This window comes from Mus pahari, chromosome 1 (genome assembly GCF_900095145.1).
Source record: "Mus pahari chromosome 1, PAHARI_EIJ_v1.1, whole genome shotgun sequence".
Classification (NCBI taxonomy): Eukaryota; Metazoa; Chordata; class Mammalia; order Rodentia; family Muridae; genus Mus; species Mus pahari.
The window spans coordinates 133,471,233-133,492,844 of record NC_034590.1 but is presented as its reverse complement, the minus strand read 5'-3'; the positions used below and the strand labels follow the sequence as shown (position 1 = coordinate 133,492,844).

The window sequence follows — 21,612 nt, the reverse complement described above, 5'->3', positions numbered from 1 at the left end:
TTATTTATAATAGCCAGAAGCTGGAAAGAACCCAGAGGTTCCTCAATAGAGGAATGGATACAGAAACTGTGGTACATTTACACAATGGAGTACTACTCAGCTATTAAAAACAATGGATTTATGAAATTTTTGGCCAAATGGATGTATCTGGAAGATATCATCCTTAGTGAGGTAACCCAATCACAAAAGTCACTAGATATGCACTCACTGATAAGTGGATATTAGCCTAGAAACTTAGAATACCCAAGATACAATTTGCAAAACACAAGAAAACCAAAAAGGAAGACCATCGTGTGGATACTTCATTCCTCCTTAGAATAAGGAACAAAATATCCATAAAAGGAGTTACAGAGACAAAGTTTGGAGCTAAGACGAAAGGATGGACCATCCAGAGTCTACCCCACCAGGGGATCCATCCCATCATCAGCCACCAAACCCAGATACTATTGCACATGCCAGAAAGATTCTGCTGAAGGGACCCTGATATAGTGGCTTCTTCTGAGGCTATGTCAGTGCCTGACAAACACAGAAGTGGATGCACACAGTCAGCTATTGGATGGAACACAGGGCCCCCAGTGGAGGAGCTAGAGAAAGTACCCAAGGAGTTGTAGGGGGCTGCAACCCTATAGGTGGAACAACAATATGAATTAACCAGTACCCCCAGAGCTCGTGTCTCTAGTTGCATATGTAGCAGAAGATGGCCTAATCGGCCATCACTGGGAAAAGAGGACCCTTGGTCTTGTAATCTTTATATGACCCAGCACAGGGGAATGCCAGGGCCAAGAAGTGGGAGTGGGTGGGTAGGAGAGCAGGGTGGCAGGAGGGCATAGGGGATATTCGTTATAGCATTTGAAATTCCAATGAAGAAAATATCTAATAAAATATTTTTTTAAAAAAAGCCTCCAAATAGTGATCTTGGGCAAAATGACCCAAGCAAGGTGTGTCAGAGCACTGTAAGCCATATCAAAGGGTCATACCAACCAAACCTGACATGCTCTCAGCCTAAATATCCTCCATCAATGGAGACAGAAAGAAACACACATACTTCACGGCAAGGTCATTATCACCAAAGGCACCACAAACATGCCCAGGACAAAGGGCAGTCTCTTCAACAAACAGTACCAGGAAGCTAGATGGCAAGAGGCTCCTCTCTTCTATTCTATGCAAAACCAACTCAAGGTGGATCAAGGGCCTAAATGAAAGAGCTGACACTCTCAAACTCCAGGGAAAATAAAAATGAAATCGTTGAGAAACTGGTAACCGCAATGGCTATCTGGATAGGACCCTAAACACAGGAAACAATAGTAAGAATCAGATGTGTGACCACACTGAATAAATTGCTTTTTACTGTTTTGTTTTGTCTGTTTTTGTTTTTTGAGACAGGGTTTCTGTGTACCCTGGCTGTCCTTGAAACTAGATTTTTTTTTAGACCAGACTGGCCTCAGACTCAGAGATCCACCTACTTGTGCCTGCTAAGTGTAGGGATTAAAGGCATTTGCCACCCCCACCTGCCTCTGCTTTTCACTGTTAATCTGGATCTTTTAATGAGCACATTAAGATATATGCCAAGCCTGGCTTGTTAAGGCTGCGAGGGAACAAGCTCTGACCTTACCTCTGGTCACAGAGAGACAGTGGTGGGCGGGACTACACTTTATTGGGCACTATTTAGTTATGCATACTCTCGCCCTCTACTTAAACTTAAACCTAGTGTCAGGACTCCAAAGATGGACCTGGAAAGAGGGCTCCGAGGATCTCTGCTTTTGACTTTTTACTACTGTTTAATTGGCTTCTTGAAACTGTCAGGGCCCAGGCTCTGACCAATTAAATAATTAGTACAGTAACAAGCAGATTAGTGAACAAGTGAAATGTGTCACACACCCACAACAGAGCACTACTTTAACTATAAGGAATGAAATCCTGCTATATGCAATAAGATGAATGAAATTAAAGATGATTATGTTAAGTAAATAAGCCAGGTATAGAATGATAAGCATGGTGTTTTCTTTTCCACATAGAATCTAAAACAGTTGATCTAAAAGAATACTGAAGACGAGCATGGTGGTGTACACCTCTGACCCCAGCACTTGGGAGGCAGAGGCAGGCACATCTCTGTGAATTCAAGGTCAGCCTGTTCTACATAGCAAGTTCCAGGATAGCCAGGCCTACATAGTAAGACCCTGTCTCAAAAAAATCAAACCAGTCAATCAACCAACAAATCAACCAAAACAAATATAGGATTCTTATTGTTAAGAGACCTGGAAGGTGGTGGAAAACAGAAGGCTACAGCCATTCACACATGTGGAAATATTAAAGTATCCTTCTTAAATGTATACTTAGAATGTTAAAACAAATTTTCAAAGATACAGAAAACTTCAGAAATATGTCTGACTTCAGAAAGGTGTTGACTTTTACTCTTTCAGTGTGGGGGTAAGGAGTTCAGAAGAAGGCAAACAAGCACAGCCGAGTGATACATTTGTTGTTTTACTGTTAATTTGACATATCTGAACCAAAGCATTCACAATATTTGATATACTTTGAAGATCATATACTATAATCTTAGACATAACCACAGAACAAGCAGAACAATTAAAACTGCATAAGGCCTTAAAAACATATCCACAGTGTGTATTATTTCGATTCTCATTCATTACAAATTAAGACTATATACCATTAGTTTATTTTTTATTTTTCTTTCATTTTTCAGGCAGGATTCATTCAAGGAAAGGCAACTTAGTTTTTGTGTGTGAGCTTTATTTATTTATTTTTTACTATACTGGTTAATATAAAACGTATGGCATGTTTTCTTATCCCCTGCATTCAGGAGGGAACCCATGACATTCTCAGATAGTAATCCAAAAGAACAGGCCCTACTCTTAAAAACAGCCGAGATGGAAAGGAACCAAACAGCCAGTCTCTCTGTGGTCTTGAAGATCAACTAATGGAGTTTCAAGTATTCATATAAGGAAGACTACTACAGTTCTAATAATTAGTCAAATTTAAAACAACATGGCATACAAAATCATTCTTAAAGCCCTAAATGTCCTTTAAATAACTGAATGAAAATGTTAAGTAGTTTTCTCACAGTACCAAACATAAATCAGAACTAGTTAAAATCCAGCGCCATCAGGACTTCTCATTTACACAATGAATAGCTGGTAAGTTAACAGATGGCATAAAAATTAAGACTTCATTTTTTTAAAGGATAAATGTATTATAATTGGAGAATACAGAAAAGTTGATGTATTTTTTTTTACAATAAAATAACCATTTAAGCCTCTATCCCTGTACAGTAGAGTATATATCAACTCAATATGGATGTTTTCAAACCGTTTTGTTTTTTTACAGTTTATTCTGAGTACTTGAATTGCTTTAGATACAGTTTTTTGAAAGAATATTACATTTGTATACCAGGATATTTAGTACATTGAGATGTTTAAAAATATTTATAAATTTGCTTTTGATATGCAAAAGCATCTGACAATACTTTTACAGCATTTGATTTTATAGAATTAAAATTTCATACAGTACTCATCTTGATGTTTAAAAAAAAATTCACAGAAAAAATATAAATTACACAGCCTGACTGCATGATACTGCTATTTCCAGTTTCAAGTTATGGTAATTAAAACCTTCATTAAGTCTGTTAACAAATCATTACCTGTACAGTTATGAAGGCAACTTACATGATTTGTAAACAAAACCTTCAGGTTTTATGTTATTTACCAAGAAGTGCAGTTCAGCAAGAAAAGAAAACCCAGTCTGCAAATTTACAGAGTAGTTTACAAATTTACCAGTTCCTGTGACACAAACTGTTTTAACCTCTCAAGGTATTGTCCATAAAGCTCCACGTCATTGTGTCCTGCCCCTTCAACCCAGAGAGGCTCCACAGGTCTTTGGCAACGCTCAAACAATGCGAGGCCATGTGAAAAGTCAATGACTTCATCTTCAGTCCCATGAATTATTAATACTGGAGAGGTTATCTTAGAGATTTTGTCAATACTAGAGAGAATAAGAGAAAGGGAAAAAAAGCTCAATGAACTATATAAAAAAGGAAGTTTCCTGTGTTAGAACAGAAAATTCAAACATTAGAACTGTACAAAACAACTTTAGGGATAGAAGCCACTTAAGTTTCAGTGAGATCCAAAAGCCATCCATCCTTTCCATGACCTCTATGGTACTGCAGGAAGTTACCTTTGCACAGTTAGTTGTTCTGCTTGAACACTGCCACCCTTACGTGGAAGTGCTGTTCCTCAATGCTGAATTTCCCTTAGGCTTCAAGAACCATAACCCAAGGACCATGCCTGATTGGGCTAACTTCATTCCCTACTGCACTTATTTTATTCTATCAGTTACTAAAACTCAAGCAAAATCCTCTGGGTTTGTTCTGGTTTAAGGTTAAAAACAGAGGAAAACATAAAAAAAAAGTTTGAAGCTACAAATCGGATGAATATATGAAATAGCTATTAATAAGACAGGTGAAAACACAATGTCAATCAAATAGAAGGTAAAGTGAAGAAGCATCCCAGCTACAATGGAATACCCAGTTCTGGCCAAGGCATTGCCATGGAGATGAAGGTGGAGACTGAAGCATGATGGCATCCTTCAGAGTCTGTCTAAAAACACAGTAAGTAAGGTCCTTCTTTCCCAGACTTATGGAAAAGCCGAGTAACTTTCTTCAACTCTAGGTCTGCAGATGTAGGACTCCAGCTTAAGTGAAAGGCACTATTGTCACACAGCACATAAAAGGCTGGTTCAGTGGGGCCTATTTGGGTTCTGAAAATGCATTAATGGCAGGCTTCATCACCCAAGGCAGAGTTTGAGTTTTATTTGCATAGTGTATCAGAGTAGCTCTTTGGTTCTCTACTCTTAAGAATACTCAGATACTGAGTAATCAAATATTGAAGAGAACACCTCAAATGTAAGATAGAGATTAAAACAGACTTTTAGAAAGGCAACTTAGAAAAACTGACAGGATTTCCCCTGTCCAATTACATTAAAATACTAGTGCAGAGGTCTGTGATTGGGCAGGGAAAGGGAGGTGGAGCTAAGAGTTGCAGAGACACAGAGCATCTCAGGAGAGGAGGAAGCCAAGATGGAGGCGGCTGGACAGGAAGAAGATGCTGAACTAGCTGGTTTTAATAGCTCCAGGTAGTTATGAATATCATATAGGGATACAACTTGTCTGATCTAGGTGGGCAGCTTGTATCATTATCAGTTGGCTCTGAAATTATTGTGTGGGTATCGTGTGAATTGAGAATTTAACTGACTTGTTAATTATAAGCTTCTGGAGTTGTGTATCTACCAGGTTGCTGGGTGTTGTGGAGGCTGACCACGGGGTGGACGGTCGTTGTGTGGGGCTGGCGTGGCAGCGAGCGAAGGGAACTTGGGAGCTCTGGCCCTGCTGGGGAGTTGGCGGGCAGAGAGTAGGTTGGTGGAGCAGGGGAACCTGGTGGTTCTTTTTTATTTCCCGAAACAAGAAACTATGCAAAGAAATCTTACAAACGTGTTTTCTGTATTTTTCCCCCTCTGGACAGAGAGGAATCTTATAAAGGAATAAGTTACTTAGTGAAACTGATGAGCAATCTCTGCACTCTCAAAGCTCTATTTCCTAATAAATAATGCAGAAATGTTTACTTAGAGGAATTCAAGATTAAAATAGTGTATTTTCTTTTCCAACTTAGCTTATTCCTGAGAAATATCTAAGTATGCCAAACATGAAAAAAGTTCAGAGAATAAGTTGGCAAAGCATCACCTCACCAACTCTCTGTAATTCAGTTAAACAAACTAGGGTTAGTGGCCAGGGAGCTCCAGAGAACTACGTGTTTCTCTGACCCCTCAGCAGCCAAGTATTTACAAGTGAGTACCATTATGCCTACTTAAAAAAAAAAGTTCTAGGGATTGAACTCAGGTCTTCATGTTCACAGCTGAGTCACCTCTCTAGCTTAATGCAGAATAAATATTGTTTTTAAGTAACTTTTGCTTTTCTGTTAAAGAAGCAAGTGATACCTTGGCTTCTGGCCTGCCATTCACAACAATATCTTTGTATTTCTGCCAACAGAGGAAAGAAGACCAAATGAAACTGCCAGTCTCCTCTTCATCCTTGAGAAAAATAGGCCACTAACTTTTTTCCAACTAGGAAGATGTCAGGTGGCAACCACTCCTCACCATGGAAAGCAAGAAGCAGCCCTTCTTCTTTCAAACACATCCATGCTATGCATGGCAGCAAACCTTATTCTAGCCATTCAAGAGTTAACTTTCTTGGCACATACAACTGGCAGGTACCATTACTCACCTTCCCCCACTTCTCTCATGCTGTGCTTCTCACTAAACTTCATATTGTTTTAGCACCTACAGCAAGTCTGGGACCTTCCTCAAGTTGCTCTTTGTAGAATCCCACATCCAACCTGCTGCTTTGACCTGTTAATTTACATTCACAAATCTGTTCTTTTGTCTAAGGACTAGTACACTGCTTAGGATATATGCCCTCATCTCATGCTCAAACATTTCAGTTTTTTAATCAGTCACACGCTGACGTCATCAGTTCCTTGAAGGAGAAGCTCGGTGACACCTGGGTGCTGAAGGATAGTGAATAATGAACTTACTTTGGGAATGCATCAAAACAGTAGGTCTTCTTGGTGTCAGGAAAAGCAACTCGCATTCCTGAGGTCAGAGGAGAATGAAGAATAACTGCAGCACTCTCATAGCGAGCAGCCAGATCCACAGATGGCACTGTCCCTATGCTCTGGCCATATATAATCACATTTTCAGGACGAATGCCGTATCTGAGAATTCACAAGTTAAAAAAATAGTTGGAAGTAAACAGTCCATTGTTTTAAAGATTTGGTACAAAATATCTCATAAGATGGCAATTTATATTTAAAAACTAAAATTACTTAGCCATCATAGTTTCTAATGTTACAATAAGTTCTATACTCAATTATTTCATGCTAAATTCTAATCTTTTAGAAAAGTAATTGCTAAAGTCTTAAAACTTCAATTTTATGGAACTGGGCAGTGGTGGCGCACACCTTTGATCCCAGCACTTTCGAGGCAGAGGCAGGCAGGTCTCTGAGTTGGAGGCCAGCCTGGTCTACAGAGTGAGTTCCAGGACAGCCAGGGCTACACAGAGAAACCTTCATGAAACATCAACAACCAAAACATCCTTTAGTTTTATGAGTATTGCAGGTGTGAGTTACGACACCCAACTTGTACCTTAATAACTAAATTATTGTATGATTATTACTATTTACCTCCTTTATTTTATTTTGAGACAAGGTTTCTATGTGTAGTCCAGACTGTACTGGAACTTTGCTCTTAGGCTGGCCTTAAATACACGGACTATTCAGCTGCTCTATTTTAAAGTATTTAATATCTGACAGTTGTATTAGATTCAAATAGTAGATTCTAATAAGTAGTGATTATTCTGTTACTCGCCCAGATGTAAATGGCAATAACACCCTTAAAGATGACTTTTATATAAATGTAAAAATTTTAATATAAAAAATTGAGAACCAAACGCAATTCCCTGTCCTTCCCTAACAGTAATTTATTTTTTTGAAGACAGGTTTCTCTGTGTTGTCCTGAACCTCACTCTGTAGGTCAGGCTGGCCTTGAACTCATAGAGATCCATCTGTCTCTGCCTCCCAAAGGCATGCACCACCATGCCCAGCCCAAAAAGTAATTTTATCACTCTGTTAATAATTTACCACTTACATTTACTTTTTCTTACTTTTCAAATTAATGATTTCATATTACTGCAACTGATTTCAGAACTCCCTCCATACAGAATTTTGCTATGAGGACATAACTTTATTGGAAAGGAAATATTTTAAAAGACATTTTATAAAAGTGGTTATACTGCTGGGCTGTGGTAGCACATGCCTTTAATCCCAGCACTCATCCCCCAAGGTAGCTGCACCAATTCATAAAATTAAGGTTCTCCCTGACACCCTCGGCAAGAACACTGATTAGGGAGTGGGTTCTTTACAGCCTACAGCTTCAGTTTAAATACTATGGAAAAGGTAGGTTATCAATATGTAATGAGAAACCATTTATATTAAGGTATCTACTATTTATTGTATACTAATCTGAATTATGAAGAACAACACTCAGGAATCTATAAAAGTTGCACCCAGAAAGGTTAATGGATTTCCAGATCCCAAAAACAATCTGTTCTCCTTAAGAATGACATAAGTGAGGTACATCTTCATTAATTTTGTCATATTACTTTCAAAGAAAATTGAGATGATCTTTCCAAATTTTAGTAGACTAAAATGTAAAGTAAAATGCCAACATGTCTTGTTTAGTAGTCAAACAAAAGGCCTCTTACATTATTAATGACAGAGCAAACAGTGAAATCACAGAATAAGAATGTGTGTATTATATCCTAATAACAAAGTTTGAGAAAGAACATTTAAATGTTACTAGATTTAAATAAAAAAAATACCGAAAAACACATTCACATAGGCATTTACATACACATAAAATGTGAGCTGTTTTTAAAGACTATTTTGGCTATTATATAAAATTTTAATATCTTAATGTAATACAATATATGCAAATATCTTCAAACTGTATTTCAAAGCATCCGTGTTAAAAATGCTTTCTGTTTTGCTGTTCTACAGTATAACTTATGCATCATAAGTATAAAAATGATTACCTTGTCCGAAGAGCCAGCCAGGCAGCTTCAACATCTGCATACAGGTTCTTCTCTGTTGGCTTTCCAGAACTAGCACCATATCCGGAGTAATCATATGAGAATATATTACAATTAATTCGGGACCCCAGGCCTATATAAAAACTGCTCATCTGACCAAGATCAACAGCATTTCCATGTGAGAAGAGTAAGGTATATTTAGCATTTGGTGAACAACGCACAAACATACAAGCAATTCTGTTGCCTTTACTGGTTCTTGTCATGAAACACTCAATAGCATCTTTTTCTCGGGACGAGTACTGCCAGTCTGCTCGTTCTGACAGGTGTAAGGTCCAGCGGCTTCCACTTTCATCACACATCAGTGTGTAAGTTGGATCAGGTGGCAAGAATGCTAATTTTGAAGCAATTTTCCCTGGGCAAGGCGGACAGCAGAAGAGGCAACATAGCTCACTAAATGAAAGATTATTCATCTTCTGAAAAAGAAGAAGAGACATCAAATATTTTAATAGCTTAATGTGGACTTTGCACTCTCATACAATAACAAAGACATATGTAAATATTATTGGTAGTCAATGTCTATTAATTATAATTTCAAGAACCCTCCTAAATAGGTTTAATGACATTGCTCTGGAAACTTATCTAAATCCTGGAGTGAAGCAAAGATTTCTGGAAACAGACTCAAATACTGTATATTCCCCAAAGCAGTGATCATCCTATTTAATAAAACCATTTAAGGCTATCCACAATCAAGATAGAAGGTGTGTTTAGGTTTGTTGGTAATTTTTGTGTAACTTGATGAAAACTCAGAATCCTAAGGAAAGGTAAATAAACAAGAGCATTTGGAAATAACTACTGGTTAGCAATGTGGTGTTGTGTGTGTGTGTCTATATTCATATTTATCTCCTGATACTCAAAAACATCAATTTGAGAAAAGAAATTTGAACAAGTGAGCCAGGGTAAGACACTAATCATTGTCACATTCACACAGAAACAAGGTTCTGAGCCCTTGAAGCAGTTCAACCAAATGATAATAATCCATTCACATTATAAACTATTATTTCTGTTTATAGTTCATGGTTCATATAAAACTGAAGAGAATTCAAATTACAATGACAAATAAAGTTAATAGTGTAGTGGTATGAAATAAGCAATGGGGAAATCTTCTAGAACAACACCAATATGGAGTCAAGTGGAACAAGAGTTGTAATAGAAGATCACTGGGCATCCACTGGGACATATGGCTTCTGAAGGGCACTGACCCACTTAAGTCATGGAAGGAAATGCCTACTAAGTCAGAGAGCCACTAAAATTGTTTGTACTTCTAAAGCAGCTATGATCAATCTTCAATAGTTTTTCAGTCCCCAACTCAAGGGAAAAGTAAAGCACAGAGAAAAAAAGAAGAAAAAACTGACTACGGACATACTATTAAAATAGAGAACAAAACTAGTGGAGAGTCATAGCTGATTTTTAGAAGGGGTTCTCATCACCACCAAGTGTATGTAGAATCAACTGATGCTAGGTTATCCAGAGGCAGGAAAACCTGCCCTAAATGTGAAGAGCACCATTTTATGGGCTGGGATCTCAGACTGAGAAAGAAGATCAAATAAACTGGGAGCTCAGAAGCAGGAAAAATTTAAGTGATGGAGGACTGAGATAAATCCTGGGAAATTTAGTCTTCTGGAAAAGATATGGCTATAACAGTCATGAACTCACAGCAGCTGTGAAGACTTATACAAGGCCTGCACAAGATTCAGTCAGCAATGATCTCCAGCTCCAGCCTCTGCCAATAGTGAGGAGCTATCAGCTGTGGATATGCTGAAGGAGGAGAATTAAATCTTTAGTCAGGATTTAGTTATTGACAGGTTTCCTATGACCCAGTGGATGGTGCCAGACCTATGTACACAGAAGTACTGGCAAGACTTAGTGGGTTATCAGGAAAGAGAAAAAAAAGAGAGAAAGGAAAGAAGGAAGGGAGGAAGGGAGGAAGGGAGGAAGGGAGGAAGGGAGGAAGGAAGGAAGGAAGGAAGGAAGGAAGGAAGGAAGGAAGTACATGAAGTTAAGAGAGGGAGTGTTGGAAGTGAAAAATGGGATAGGTAAAATCATAGTTTATTGTATGAAATGTGTAAAGTTCTCAAGAATGAGGAATCCATAACAAAAAAATTATTCTTTCAAAAGACTAACAAGACTGACAAAATCTTAGCCAAAGGACTGACTGAGAAAGAACCCAAATTAATAAAAGTAGAGATGAAAGAGGGAGCCATTACAACAGATACCAAAGAAATTCAGAAAAACATTAGATTGTACCTTGAAAACTAAACTTCCACTAAATTGGAAATATTAAAAGAATGCATTCCCAGATAAATATGACCTTCCAAAGTTAAACTTAGCTGGAACAGATCTATAATAAGCAGTAGGGTTTAAATAGCAATTAAAACCCTTTAAAAAAAAAAGAGTCCTGGCCAAGATGGATTTACTGGTGAACTTTATCAGACCTTCAAATAATTAACTAATGCCCAATGCTTCTCAAGCCATTCTGTAAAACAGAAAATTCACAGCAAAAATATTTGGAAATTGGATTTAAAAAACAAAACAAAACAAAGAATAGACCATGTCAATTTTGAGAAATTTTATTCTGGAGATGCAGCAATGATTCAATATATACAAATCAATAAACTTTATATTACATGAATAGACTCAAGAATTGAAATTCCATTGCTATATCAGTAGATGCAGAAAAGACTTGACAAAATCCAACCTGTTCTTATTAAAAGTTCTGAAGAAATTTACAAAAAACACATCTCATCACAAAATCATAAAGATATCTATATGATGCACCTACAACCCATATTATATTACATGGGGAAAAACAAAGTATTTCCACTAAAATGAAAAACAAGAGAAGCAAATAAAAAGGATATAAATAGGAAAGGGAGAAGTCAACGTGTATTTGCAGATGACATGACTCTTTCTATACATGAGACACTAAAGACTCTACCAGTAAACTCTTAGCGCTGATAAAACATTTTCAGCAAAGTGGCAGAATACAAAATTAACGCATTAAAAAAAGAAAACAAACAAAAAACCCACCAAAATCCAAACCCAACAGCCGTTCAACATACTAATGACCAAATAAATAAATAAATAAACAAATAAATAAATAAAATCTGAGAAACATTTCTATTGTCTAAAACCAACCAACCAACCAACCAGGGACAGCCCTCGCCTCAATAAAAATTCCAAACCTGTGGACTAAACCATGGATATGAATCACTTCTATAATGAAAACTTAAAAATACTTTTAAAAGAAATTGAGAAAGACACCAGGATTAAAAAAGATCTCCCATGCTCACGGACGGAACCAGGGTTTCTCATAGTGCCTTGCATCGGCTGTCAAGGTCCAGGGATCTACCTCCACTTTTACAATGCTGGCGCCAAGCCTTGGGTTTATAAAGGCACTAGCAATCGAACTCAGGTTTTCATGCATGTAGAACAATCACTTTACCGATTATTTCACCTGCCTACAAGGACATTTACATTTAACAATTAATGAGTTACAACTTTAGGTTGTGAGGATGAGGTAGGTAATGAGGTGCAGAGAACAGAGGTGTCAAAGGTAGGGAACAGTTTCTCATTTCCCAGTTGATTTCCAAATGATTGTGCTTACATCCTGGAACTTACATACACACACACACACACACACACACACACACACACACACACACCCATGATCCTATGATGACAAAACAAGTAAACTGTGTTTACACTTCACAGCTCTTTTGCTTTTCTTTCCTGACGTTTCTGAGCTATGACTTTTTTAAAAGGAAGGTGGTCTTCAAATGTATATATATCTTAGGAAGTCTTTGGACACCTGTATCGCAGGATTTTCCCTGTCCAATTATATTAGTGCAGAGGGGGCCTGTGATTGGACAGGGAAGATGGAGGCGGAGCTAAGAGTTGCAGAGACAGGGAGCATCTAAGATGGTGGCAGTTGTGAACCCACATGGCGTTTACCAGCCACAAGTAGTTGTGGGTATAGAATAATTGGGATAAAGCCTTTTTATCATTATCAATTGGTTCTGAAATTATTGTATTTGCTTCTTGTAAATTGTGGTATTATTGATACATAAATATGATTGGTTAATTAAGCTTTAAGAATCTTGATTTTAGCCGGCTGTGGTGGCCCACGTCTTTAATCCCAGCACTCGGGAGGCAGAGGCAGGTGGATTTCTGAGTTCGAGGCCAGCCTGGTCTACAAAGTGAGTTCCAGGACAGCCAGGGCTANGTGAGTTCCAGGACAGCCAGGGCTACACAGAGAAACCCTGTCTCGAAAAACCAAAAAAAAAAAAAAAAAAAAAAAAATCTTGATTTTTACCTGGTTACTGGGTATTGTGATATGTAACCACGAGGTTGGCGGTTCCATTTATTTACTGGAATGTGGGATCGCTCACTACATGGGTTTATGGCTGAGGAAGAACTAGTGGCTCCAGGGAAAAGCGAACAAGAACTAGTGGCTCCAGGGAAAAGCGAACAAGAGTTAGGAGTGCAGTGATCGGGCACAGTGGGGGCTAGCTGGGGAGAGTAGCTTGATGAGAACATGTTGGCACCGGCACTAGCTCGGGAACAATCTGGTTTGTTTTTTAATATTTCCCACAACACACACGACTCAATATTGTTAAATTTCTGTTTCCCAAACTGTACCTGAAATAGAGCAAGGACTGGAGCACAGTAGCAGAGTGCTTGCTTAGCATGTGCAAGGTCCGAATTCACCCCAAGGACCAGGAATTAAAAATAGTATCACCAATTTGTGGAGGTATAAGTATGAGCACCCCAGGGATTTGTATTATTTAGATTAATTGATGGTTTAATGAAACCACTGAGACACTTAGAATGCTAAGGAATGGCAGTGAGCCTAGAAACCAACTGTGAGTAACTAAAATCTTGTAGTCTATGTATTCCAGAGCAAGTTTTTTCCCTTCTGAAAACTATGTAGCAACTCTACTATAGTTCTTAAATCTCTATTACTGACATTATGAGCTCATTACATTTTCTTGATTTACCAAGGCTCTGACGTAGATTACTACCAAACGAGCTCCTGGTGTAAAGAGTGATAGCTTTTCTTTCCCTTTCAGGTACAGTGTTGCTTGGTAGTCCAGGTTGGTTGCCACTTGGCAAATATGAGGATTACAAGCATGCACGACAATATCTAATGGATAGCAATCTTTTCAAGGATAACTTTTTCCATAAAAAAAATTTTAAAATGTATTCCTCATAAGTTTGGATGCTGAAGAGATGGCTCCAAGGCTGAGAGCACAAAATGTTCTCTCAATCCCAGGGAAGCAGGGTTCAATCCCAGCGCCCACAATGACAACTGCCTGTAATATCAGTGCCAGTGGATCTGAAACCAAGTACTCATGTGGTGCACAGACATACATGCAGACAAGACACCCATATACATAAAATGAAATAAATTTTAAAAGAAAACATGTTTCTTTCCTTCTCTTGTTTCCAGAGAGTTTTAATGGAGTACATGCCAGAAAACTAATGTTCTATTCTGAAATGGTTGTTTAGATAATATGTAAATTATTTACACACTGCTAGAGTTAGGTGGTGCACGCCTTTAATCCTAGCACTTGGGAGGCAGAGGCAGGCCAGTCTCTAGAAGTTTGAGGCCAGCCTGGCCAGCCTGGTCTACAGAGCTAGTTCCAGGAGAGTCAGGGTTGCTACAAAGAGAAACCCTGTCTTAAAAAGCAAAAACAAAACAAAAAGATTGTACTTATATACATGATTGAGGATAGATTTGACATATCCTTATCTCTTATTACATTATCTTTCTCATTACATTTTTGTATTAAGATTATAAGTTAATACAACAATGAGTATTCTTCCTACAGTAAAGAAAAATCAGTTTCTTATATAAAATAGATTTTCAGACTCCCCTATGTCTTGCTGTTTTCCCCTCTGTTAACTATAGTAGTAGCCATGTAGTGATATATACCTATAATTCCAGCTGTCGGGAGGCCAAGGCAAGAGAATTTCAAGTTTAAGACTAGGTTGAACTAGTTGATCAGTATATCCTGTCTTAAAAACAACAACAACAAAAAAATCCTGCGTGATACTATAATGTCAGAGAGTAAAGTCAGAAAAATGGCTATCTCACAAAACAAAGATGCTTAAGAGACAGAAAGTACTGAATATTAATTGTACAATGTTTGATATGTACTGAATTTCTTTTTTCTCTGACATTTTACATTCACTTTCAACTACAAGAGGACAAATGTAGATATATTAGCCTTGGATAATGTATATAACAGAAATGTACTGATCTTGCAAAGTTGACATAAGGACTAAGAAGCAATGTCTAACACAAATCTGTTGTAGTAAGGGGGTCTATCAGCCAAATGATTTGGCTCTCTGGAACCTTGGAAGACTGTCTGTACATGTTTAGAGTATGGCGAGCAAATGATGGTGGTGGCACATAAACCAACTTGGAAGCCTCCAGCCGTTGGGACTTATCTCAGTACTCTACACTTTTCTTCTTGAACCCTCTTGCTCTAGTTTAACGTTCCTGGTTTCTGCTCAACTGCTTTCTTTCTGTTCTGCTTTCTTCCACCTTCTACCTCGAGATATTTCAGTTTGGGGGCTTGAAGCTTTAAATCAACCTTAGATTCAGATTCAAAGCATATAGGCCATCTACCCTGCCTTGACTTTACACCTAGAAAAGAGAAAAAGCAGCAATAGTAACTAGTCCCAGACAAACTGGCTATCTATAGTGTACACTGGTCACATGAAAGATTAATTGGCAGGCTAAAAAAATCTCTGGATCTACATGTGTGCTTTCTACCTGAAAATGGTACCTCGTTTTTAAAAAACAAAAACACTTTATATTATAAAAATAACTTCTTTTACAACACTATAAGTCCTGGGCAGGGTAGATTCCCAAGCCCTGGAAGTTATAGAACTAGAGCTGATGCAGGAGGTACCCTTAGAGTGAGAGTGAAACATCACTGTCCATAAACTGCTATTAGCAAGATTAAGTAGATAACCACTTAAGTGAAGTCTAGCCTGGAGGTGCAGGAGAAGCTGGAGAAGTATGTATTTATGTTCCTCCCTTTACTGTCTTTTAGTGAATGCAGGCCTCTCTGGGCAGACATCAGTTCCATGATTACATACTACTGTTTGCAAGTTTTAGCCTTTATCTACCCACAACTTCAACAGTACGGAATTTACGGATTTTACAGGCTGCCATCAGGGAGGTATTCTTAGATCTAAACTCTAAGAAGTTCTAACTTCTTAAAGACTAGTTCAGTACTCACATGCCTAAGACTTACTTCCCATCCAAATGACTAAATATACTGCACTTCTCTCAGGACTGAGTTATCTGTTGTAGAGAAGCTCTACTCCACTGAACTTTCTTTTCTGTTTCTTTTTCTTTTTTTCTTTTTTTTCTTTTCTGGCTAATGGTCATGTCATGCTCGAGAAATAAGAGTTTCATAATTCTCTACCATTTCTTATCCAGCATTTACATTTTTCTGAACTCTTTTTAAATATAACTTCTTCCTTGCCATGGAAGAAGTTATAAGGATGTTTCATTTAAGGCTGAGCATTCAGTCGCTTATTTTCATCATTTCAACAAGTACAAGTTTGTACAGTTACTGCTGCTCATTGCAAAAAGAAACATCCATAGTGATGCACTTACTCCTTTAATTCCAGCATTTGGGAGGCAGAAAGATGTGGATCTCTGTAGTGGGAATTTTGGTTTCTTTAAACTCCCAGTTATGTAGGGATAGGGGGAAGGGTTATGGGAGGGGGTGATGAGGACTGAGCAGTGAGTGGGATGCAAAGAATAAGTAAACAAAACCAAACCAGGTATGTTATATGAATATAGTTTTGTTTTAATCCCAAGTGTGGGATAAGGGGCTGCTTCAGATTGTCCACAGCTGCTATGATTTGTCTCATGTTCTAGGAGGGGGGGGGTGATTTTTGTCAGCTGTAGATAGCTTACGTTTGGAACTCTAGGGACTTTTTTTTAAAAAGAGATTTATTTATTTTATGTTTGTGAGTACACTGTCGCTGTCTTCAGAAGAGGGCATCCGATGCCATTAAAGATGGTTGTGAGCCACCATGTGGTTGCTGGGAATTGAACTCCGGACCTCTGGAAGTGCACTCAGTGCTCTTAACCACTGAGCCATCTCTCCAGCCCAACTCTAGGGACTCTTGAGAGTGTATAAATGTGAGAGCCCTGAGAGGGCATATGGTGGCTACTGCTCCCCCTGCTCCTGCTGTAGCTATTGCTTGCTGGAGATATTCTGACAACGAAGATTGAACTTAAGCCAAGGATCTCAATCACCTTTATAATTAGCAAGTAGTAGTCTTAAGAGGTCTACGCCCCTGTCCGCCTCTAACCTTCTTTCAAGTGTGTGTGTGTGTGGGGGGGGGGAGGTAGGGATTGGGATGGAAGATGTTCATTATAATAACCCAATAAAGCAGCCCAAAAAGAATGCCTACAGAGCTCTAAGGCCAGCCTGGTCTACTTAGGTCCAGGACAATCAAGGAAGGCTACATAGTGAGACCCTGTCTTCAAACAAACAAGGAAGCATCTCTGACAAAAGCTGGCAGCACCATTAACTAATCTACAGACATATTTAAAAACATATTTAGATAGGCACAACATGTTCAATTAGAAAAGCAGCAGTAGCTTGCCCTCTAGAGACACCTATGATCTCCCTGGCCATGGGCTTCACAGTACCATATTGTAAATTCCTTCTTTTGGTGCAGACCTCAAGTAAAATTAGAAAGGAATCCTTGTCCCACGACTCACTTATCACTATTGCGTTACTGGGCACATTTTACCTAGCAAGAATTGACTCTACATTTAAATATATTATTTCAAGATTTAAGTGAAACAATAACATGTAGACTCATATAATGTTAATTGTAAATAACTTTATACACCAAAATTTTAAGGCTTAAATGTAAGATTGTGAAAATGGAACCTAAGGCAGATACCAACCCACAGCATGAAGTTATGCCCAATATACATTAGTAAGAAGGAGTATTAAAAATAAGTGCCTGTCAGGTCATTTATATTATAAAGTGTGTTAGTGATACCATTCAGTTAATTATCTTAATTATTTATCCAAATTATGAATAATAGAATTTTTTCCTCATATAGTAAAGACAATCACAATTTTTTGACATTTAAGAATTTTGTCTCCCTTTAAAGGAGGCAAGCAGTGAGAACATAGCAAATATATTTGTTTTTCTTTTACAAATGACTATTAGGGAAGTTGTGAAAAGTATTTTAGCCAGAGCTAACAGGCCAACAAACTGCTCTAAAGTGTTGGCCAAATAAGGCAACATGGGAAGGGTGGGCTGATTTGAACAAGATCTCCCTCTTAGACTTAGGGACTTAAATGCTCTGGTCTCAGTTAATGGCACTCTTTGGGTAGGTTCAGATGTGGCCTTGCCAGAAGAAGTGTGCCACTGTTGATAGGCTTCAAAAGCTAAGGCTGGACTTTGAAAGGAAAAAAGCCCGGGGGATTTTTCTGGTCCTGGAAAGCAACTAGGAATTGGAGGGAGCATCTTTCCCAAGCTGGTACGTGGGCCTGGCAGTGTGATTCACAAGGTAGTGGCTTTAGAGTCTTGGAGAATGCAAGAGTAGGGTGGACTCTTCCTCCAATGAGGCCAGGCAATGTCTGGCACTGCATGAAGCCGTGGAAATAAAGCCTCAGTTGCACTGGATACCCAAGAATGTTGGGGATGCCAAAGCTATGAAGGATCTGCCAAGGAGAGCTGCATATAGGAAACGTAGCCAGTGAGAGAAATGTATGTTGCTTGGAGCAAAGCTGGAGGAATAAGGCCATGTGAGCCCTTTAAAATTAAAATCCCAGTCATTGAATGTGGACCAGCTGGATTTGGTGTTTGACCTGCCATCTTGGTGTCTGAGTTTCCATCTTGGTTTCTGTTCAGCTATTTCCTACTTCCTATACCTCCTTTTCAGTATGGCAATGAATGTTTTGTGTCACTGTATGCTGGACTATATAATTTGCTTTTTTTATTTTATAGGGCTTACAATTTCTCAGAAAAGAGACTGAACTCAGTGTTAAGACTGTGAAAAAGATTGTGGGGACCAGGGTGTTAAATATCTATTCCTCATAGACTTGGGCATTTGAATGCTTAGTCTCCAGCTGGTGGTACTTTCTAAGAAGGCTTAGGAAGTGTGGCCATGTCGGAAGGGGTGTGTCAATGTAGGTGAACACTGAAAGCTTAAAAACACACCAATCCAGTTTGTTCTCTTTGCTTTGTACTTGCAGTTCAAGAAGTGAGCCTCTAGCTCCCTTCTCCTGTTGCCATGCCTGTGTTCTGTCAAGGACCCATGGAACTGGAAGCCTAAATAAACTTTTATAACTTGCCTTGGTTGTGATGCTTTATCACCACATAAATAGAAAAGTAACGAACAAAGAGGGAATGAACATTTATGAAATTAGTTAAGACAATTTATTTAAGATGAACCTGATGGTATTGTGACTCTTTAGTGTGGATAGTCACTATTGTTTATCTCTGAAACAGAGAAAAACAAAGCAAGCATCTACTATGGGTGACTGTGATGGTGTGTAAATTGCTTGGTTGAGGGAGTGACACTATTAGGAGGTGTGGCCTTGTTGGAGGAAGTGTGTCACTGTGGGGGTGGGCTTGGAGACCCTCCCGATAGCTCTCAACTCCTTTTCCAGTGCCAGGCCTATCTGGACACTGCCATGCTTCTCACCTTGATGATAATGGACTGAACCTGTGAACCTGTAAGCCAGCACCAATCAAATGTTGTCCTTTTAAGATTTGCCTTGGTCATGGTGTCTCTTCACAGCAATGGAAACACTAAGACAGTAGCCTCTTCATCTTTACAAAAGCTGTATCTCGTGCTGAGCTGTATCTCTAGACCATTACAAAGATTTTGAGGGACACATTTCATGCTAACATCTTTACTAGACTGGGTCTCTTCCTTATCTTGCTTCCACAGAAAAAGAATCTGATTTCATATTCCATTAAAATATTAAGTATATTTTTAAAACGTATTAATTATGATATCTCCAGACAAAAAAACAACAGTCTTTTTGGAACATTACTGAATACAGGCCAAAATAGTATCACAGGAAGGACATTTTCATTGATCTAAAGATTTTGAAATTCTAAAATGGAAAGTAAATTGGAAAGTAATTTTTACCATTTTTAAATGGTAATGTATTTATTGGTATTTTCTTTTCTACTCTTCTGTAATAGTTCCTGGTTTTGATAAAAAGCCTAATAAAAGGAAGAACAATTCAAACTGGGCAAATAACAAACGAAAACCTTTTGGAAAGTGTGAGTTTTTTCTTCTCAAGAGTCCTTTGAATCTAGACAGTTTAAAGATGATCAACTCCCTGCTTTAAAAACACCTTGTCCTCCATAATCTGCAGAAGTGGGAGATCTGGCTCTGCCCCTTGCTGGCAACTGCCCTTGGGTAAGCAAGCCTGGGCAGTGCAGGAGGGCTGACCAATCCAGCTATCACACAGGCCCAGATCCAGGGCTTTGAGTTGGAACACCCAACCATCTACCCCATCTATGAATAGCTGGAGCACATGAAGGGGCTGATCCTGCAGAACCAAAACTGCAGGTTCTCCATGACACTGGGCAACAACAGAATATCTGAGAGTAGTCATGATAAAGATCTAATATTGATGATGTAGCAGAAGCCAGAGGCCTCAAACCAGACCAATAAACATTTGTAAGTAGTTTGGACAAAAAGGTAGAGTGTGTGACACAGCCTGGCACACTGCAGGTGAGATTTTTCTTCTCATTTTTTTTTTTCTGTTTTGTTTTGGGGGGAGGCTACAAAGGAGGAGGGAGGCTGCAAAGGCAGAGGCTGGTTGGGAAGGGACTGAGAGATGAATGGGACTGGGGTGCATGACATGAAATTCACAAATAATCAATATAAAGTTTAAAAAAAGGAACATACAGCTGAGAAAGGAGAAGGTGGATCTGGGGAATTGGAGGAAAGAGTGGAGTGGACATGATCAAAATACATAGCAAATTCTCAAAGAAGAAATGAAATATTATATTTTTAAAAAGACAAAACTAGTCAAACTGGTTATCACTTTCTTATGGAATGGTCATCTTGTGATCATTGAGAAGAAATACAGTAAGGATGATCCAGAAAGATAAAAGATTCTGGGCTTTTATTAATGTGAATAAAATGTTCCCTTGTGTAGTAAAAACAGAAACAAAAATAACAACAAAACACCTTGATAGCTTCCCTCCACAGTTGCAATAAAACTGAAATTCTATACAGTTTATCAAAGGCCTTGTATGAATTGGGCTTAGCTCACCTCTCTACCTCTCTTCACACTTTCAGTGCACTACTGTAATTTGCAGGGTACACACATAGCTGAACATTGTGATGCCTGCCATACATTTACGTTCTACATTAGGCTTCATTAATTAACTACAGCATAAACATAAATTCCATACCAATTGATCAGTTATATTCAAAGCAATTTTATATGTTTTATCCATCAAACTATATTATGTCTTCCTTCATAAGGCTGCAAAGTCCTTCCAAAGTTTCAGCTGAGGGGTTGGAGAGATGGCTCAATAGTTAATAGCTTGAATTGCTCTTGCAGAAGACCTGAGTTGAGATCCCAGCACTCAGGTCAGGTGGCTCCCAATTGCTTTTACTCGAGTTTCAGGGGATTCAATGTTTCTGACTTCCATGGGCCCACTGTACCCACAAGCATGTACTCACACAGATACTAGCACACAGACACAGAATTTAAAATACAAGAAAATATAACAAGAAAGTGTCATGGGAGTCAAGGCCTGGAGAGGTAGCTCAATAGTCCAAGAGCACATAATGTGCTTACAAGAGGACCTGAGTTCTGTCCCCAAGATCCACACTGGGTGTTCACAACTGCCTGTCACTTCAG

General features: G+C 38.6%; 1 protein-coding gene across 2 annotated transcripts in view; it reads right to left on the bottom strand.

The window, feature by feature from the left end:
* Positions 1–2,468: 2,468 nt before the first annotated feature.
* Abhd17b (abhydrolase domain containing 17B) overlaps positions 2,469–21,612 on the bottom strand; it is a 30,442-nt gene continuing 11,298 nt past the window's right edge. For both annotated transcript variants that reach the window (XM_021197676.1, XM_029540235.1), the window contains exons 2-4: positions 8,660–9,129; positions 6,603–6,782; positions 2,469–3,999 (exon numbers count right to left, since the gene is read on the bottom strand). In XM_021197676.1, coding sequence (XP_021053335.1) covers positions 3,780–3,999; positions 6,603–6,782; positions 8,660–9,126 — 867 coding nt within the window. In that variant the 5' untranslated portion in view covers positions 9,127–9,129 and the 3' untranslated portion in view covers positions 2,469–3,779. The remainder of the gene's footprint in view (positions 4,000–6,602; positions 6,783–8,659; positions 9,130–21,612) is intronic.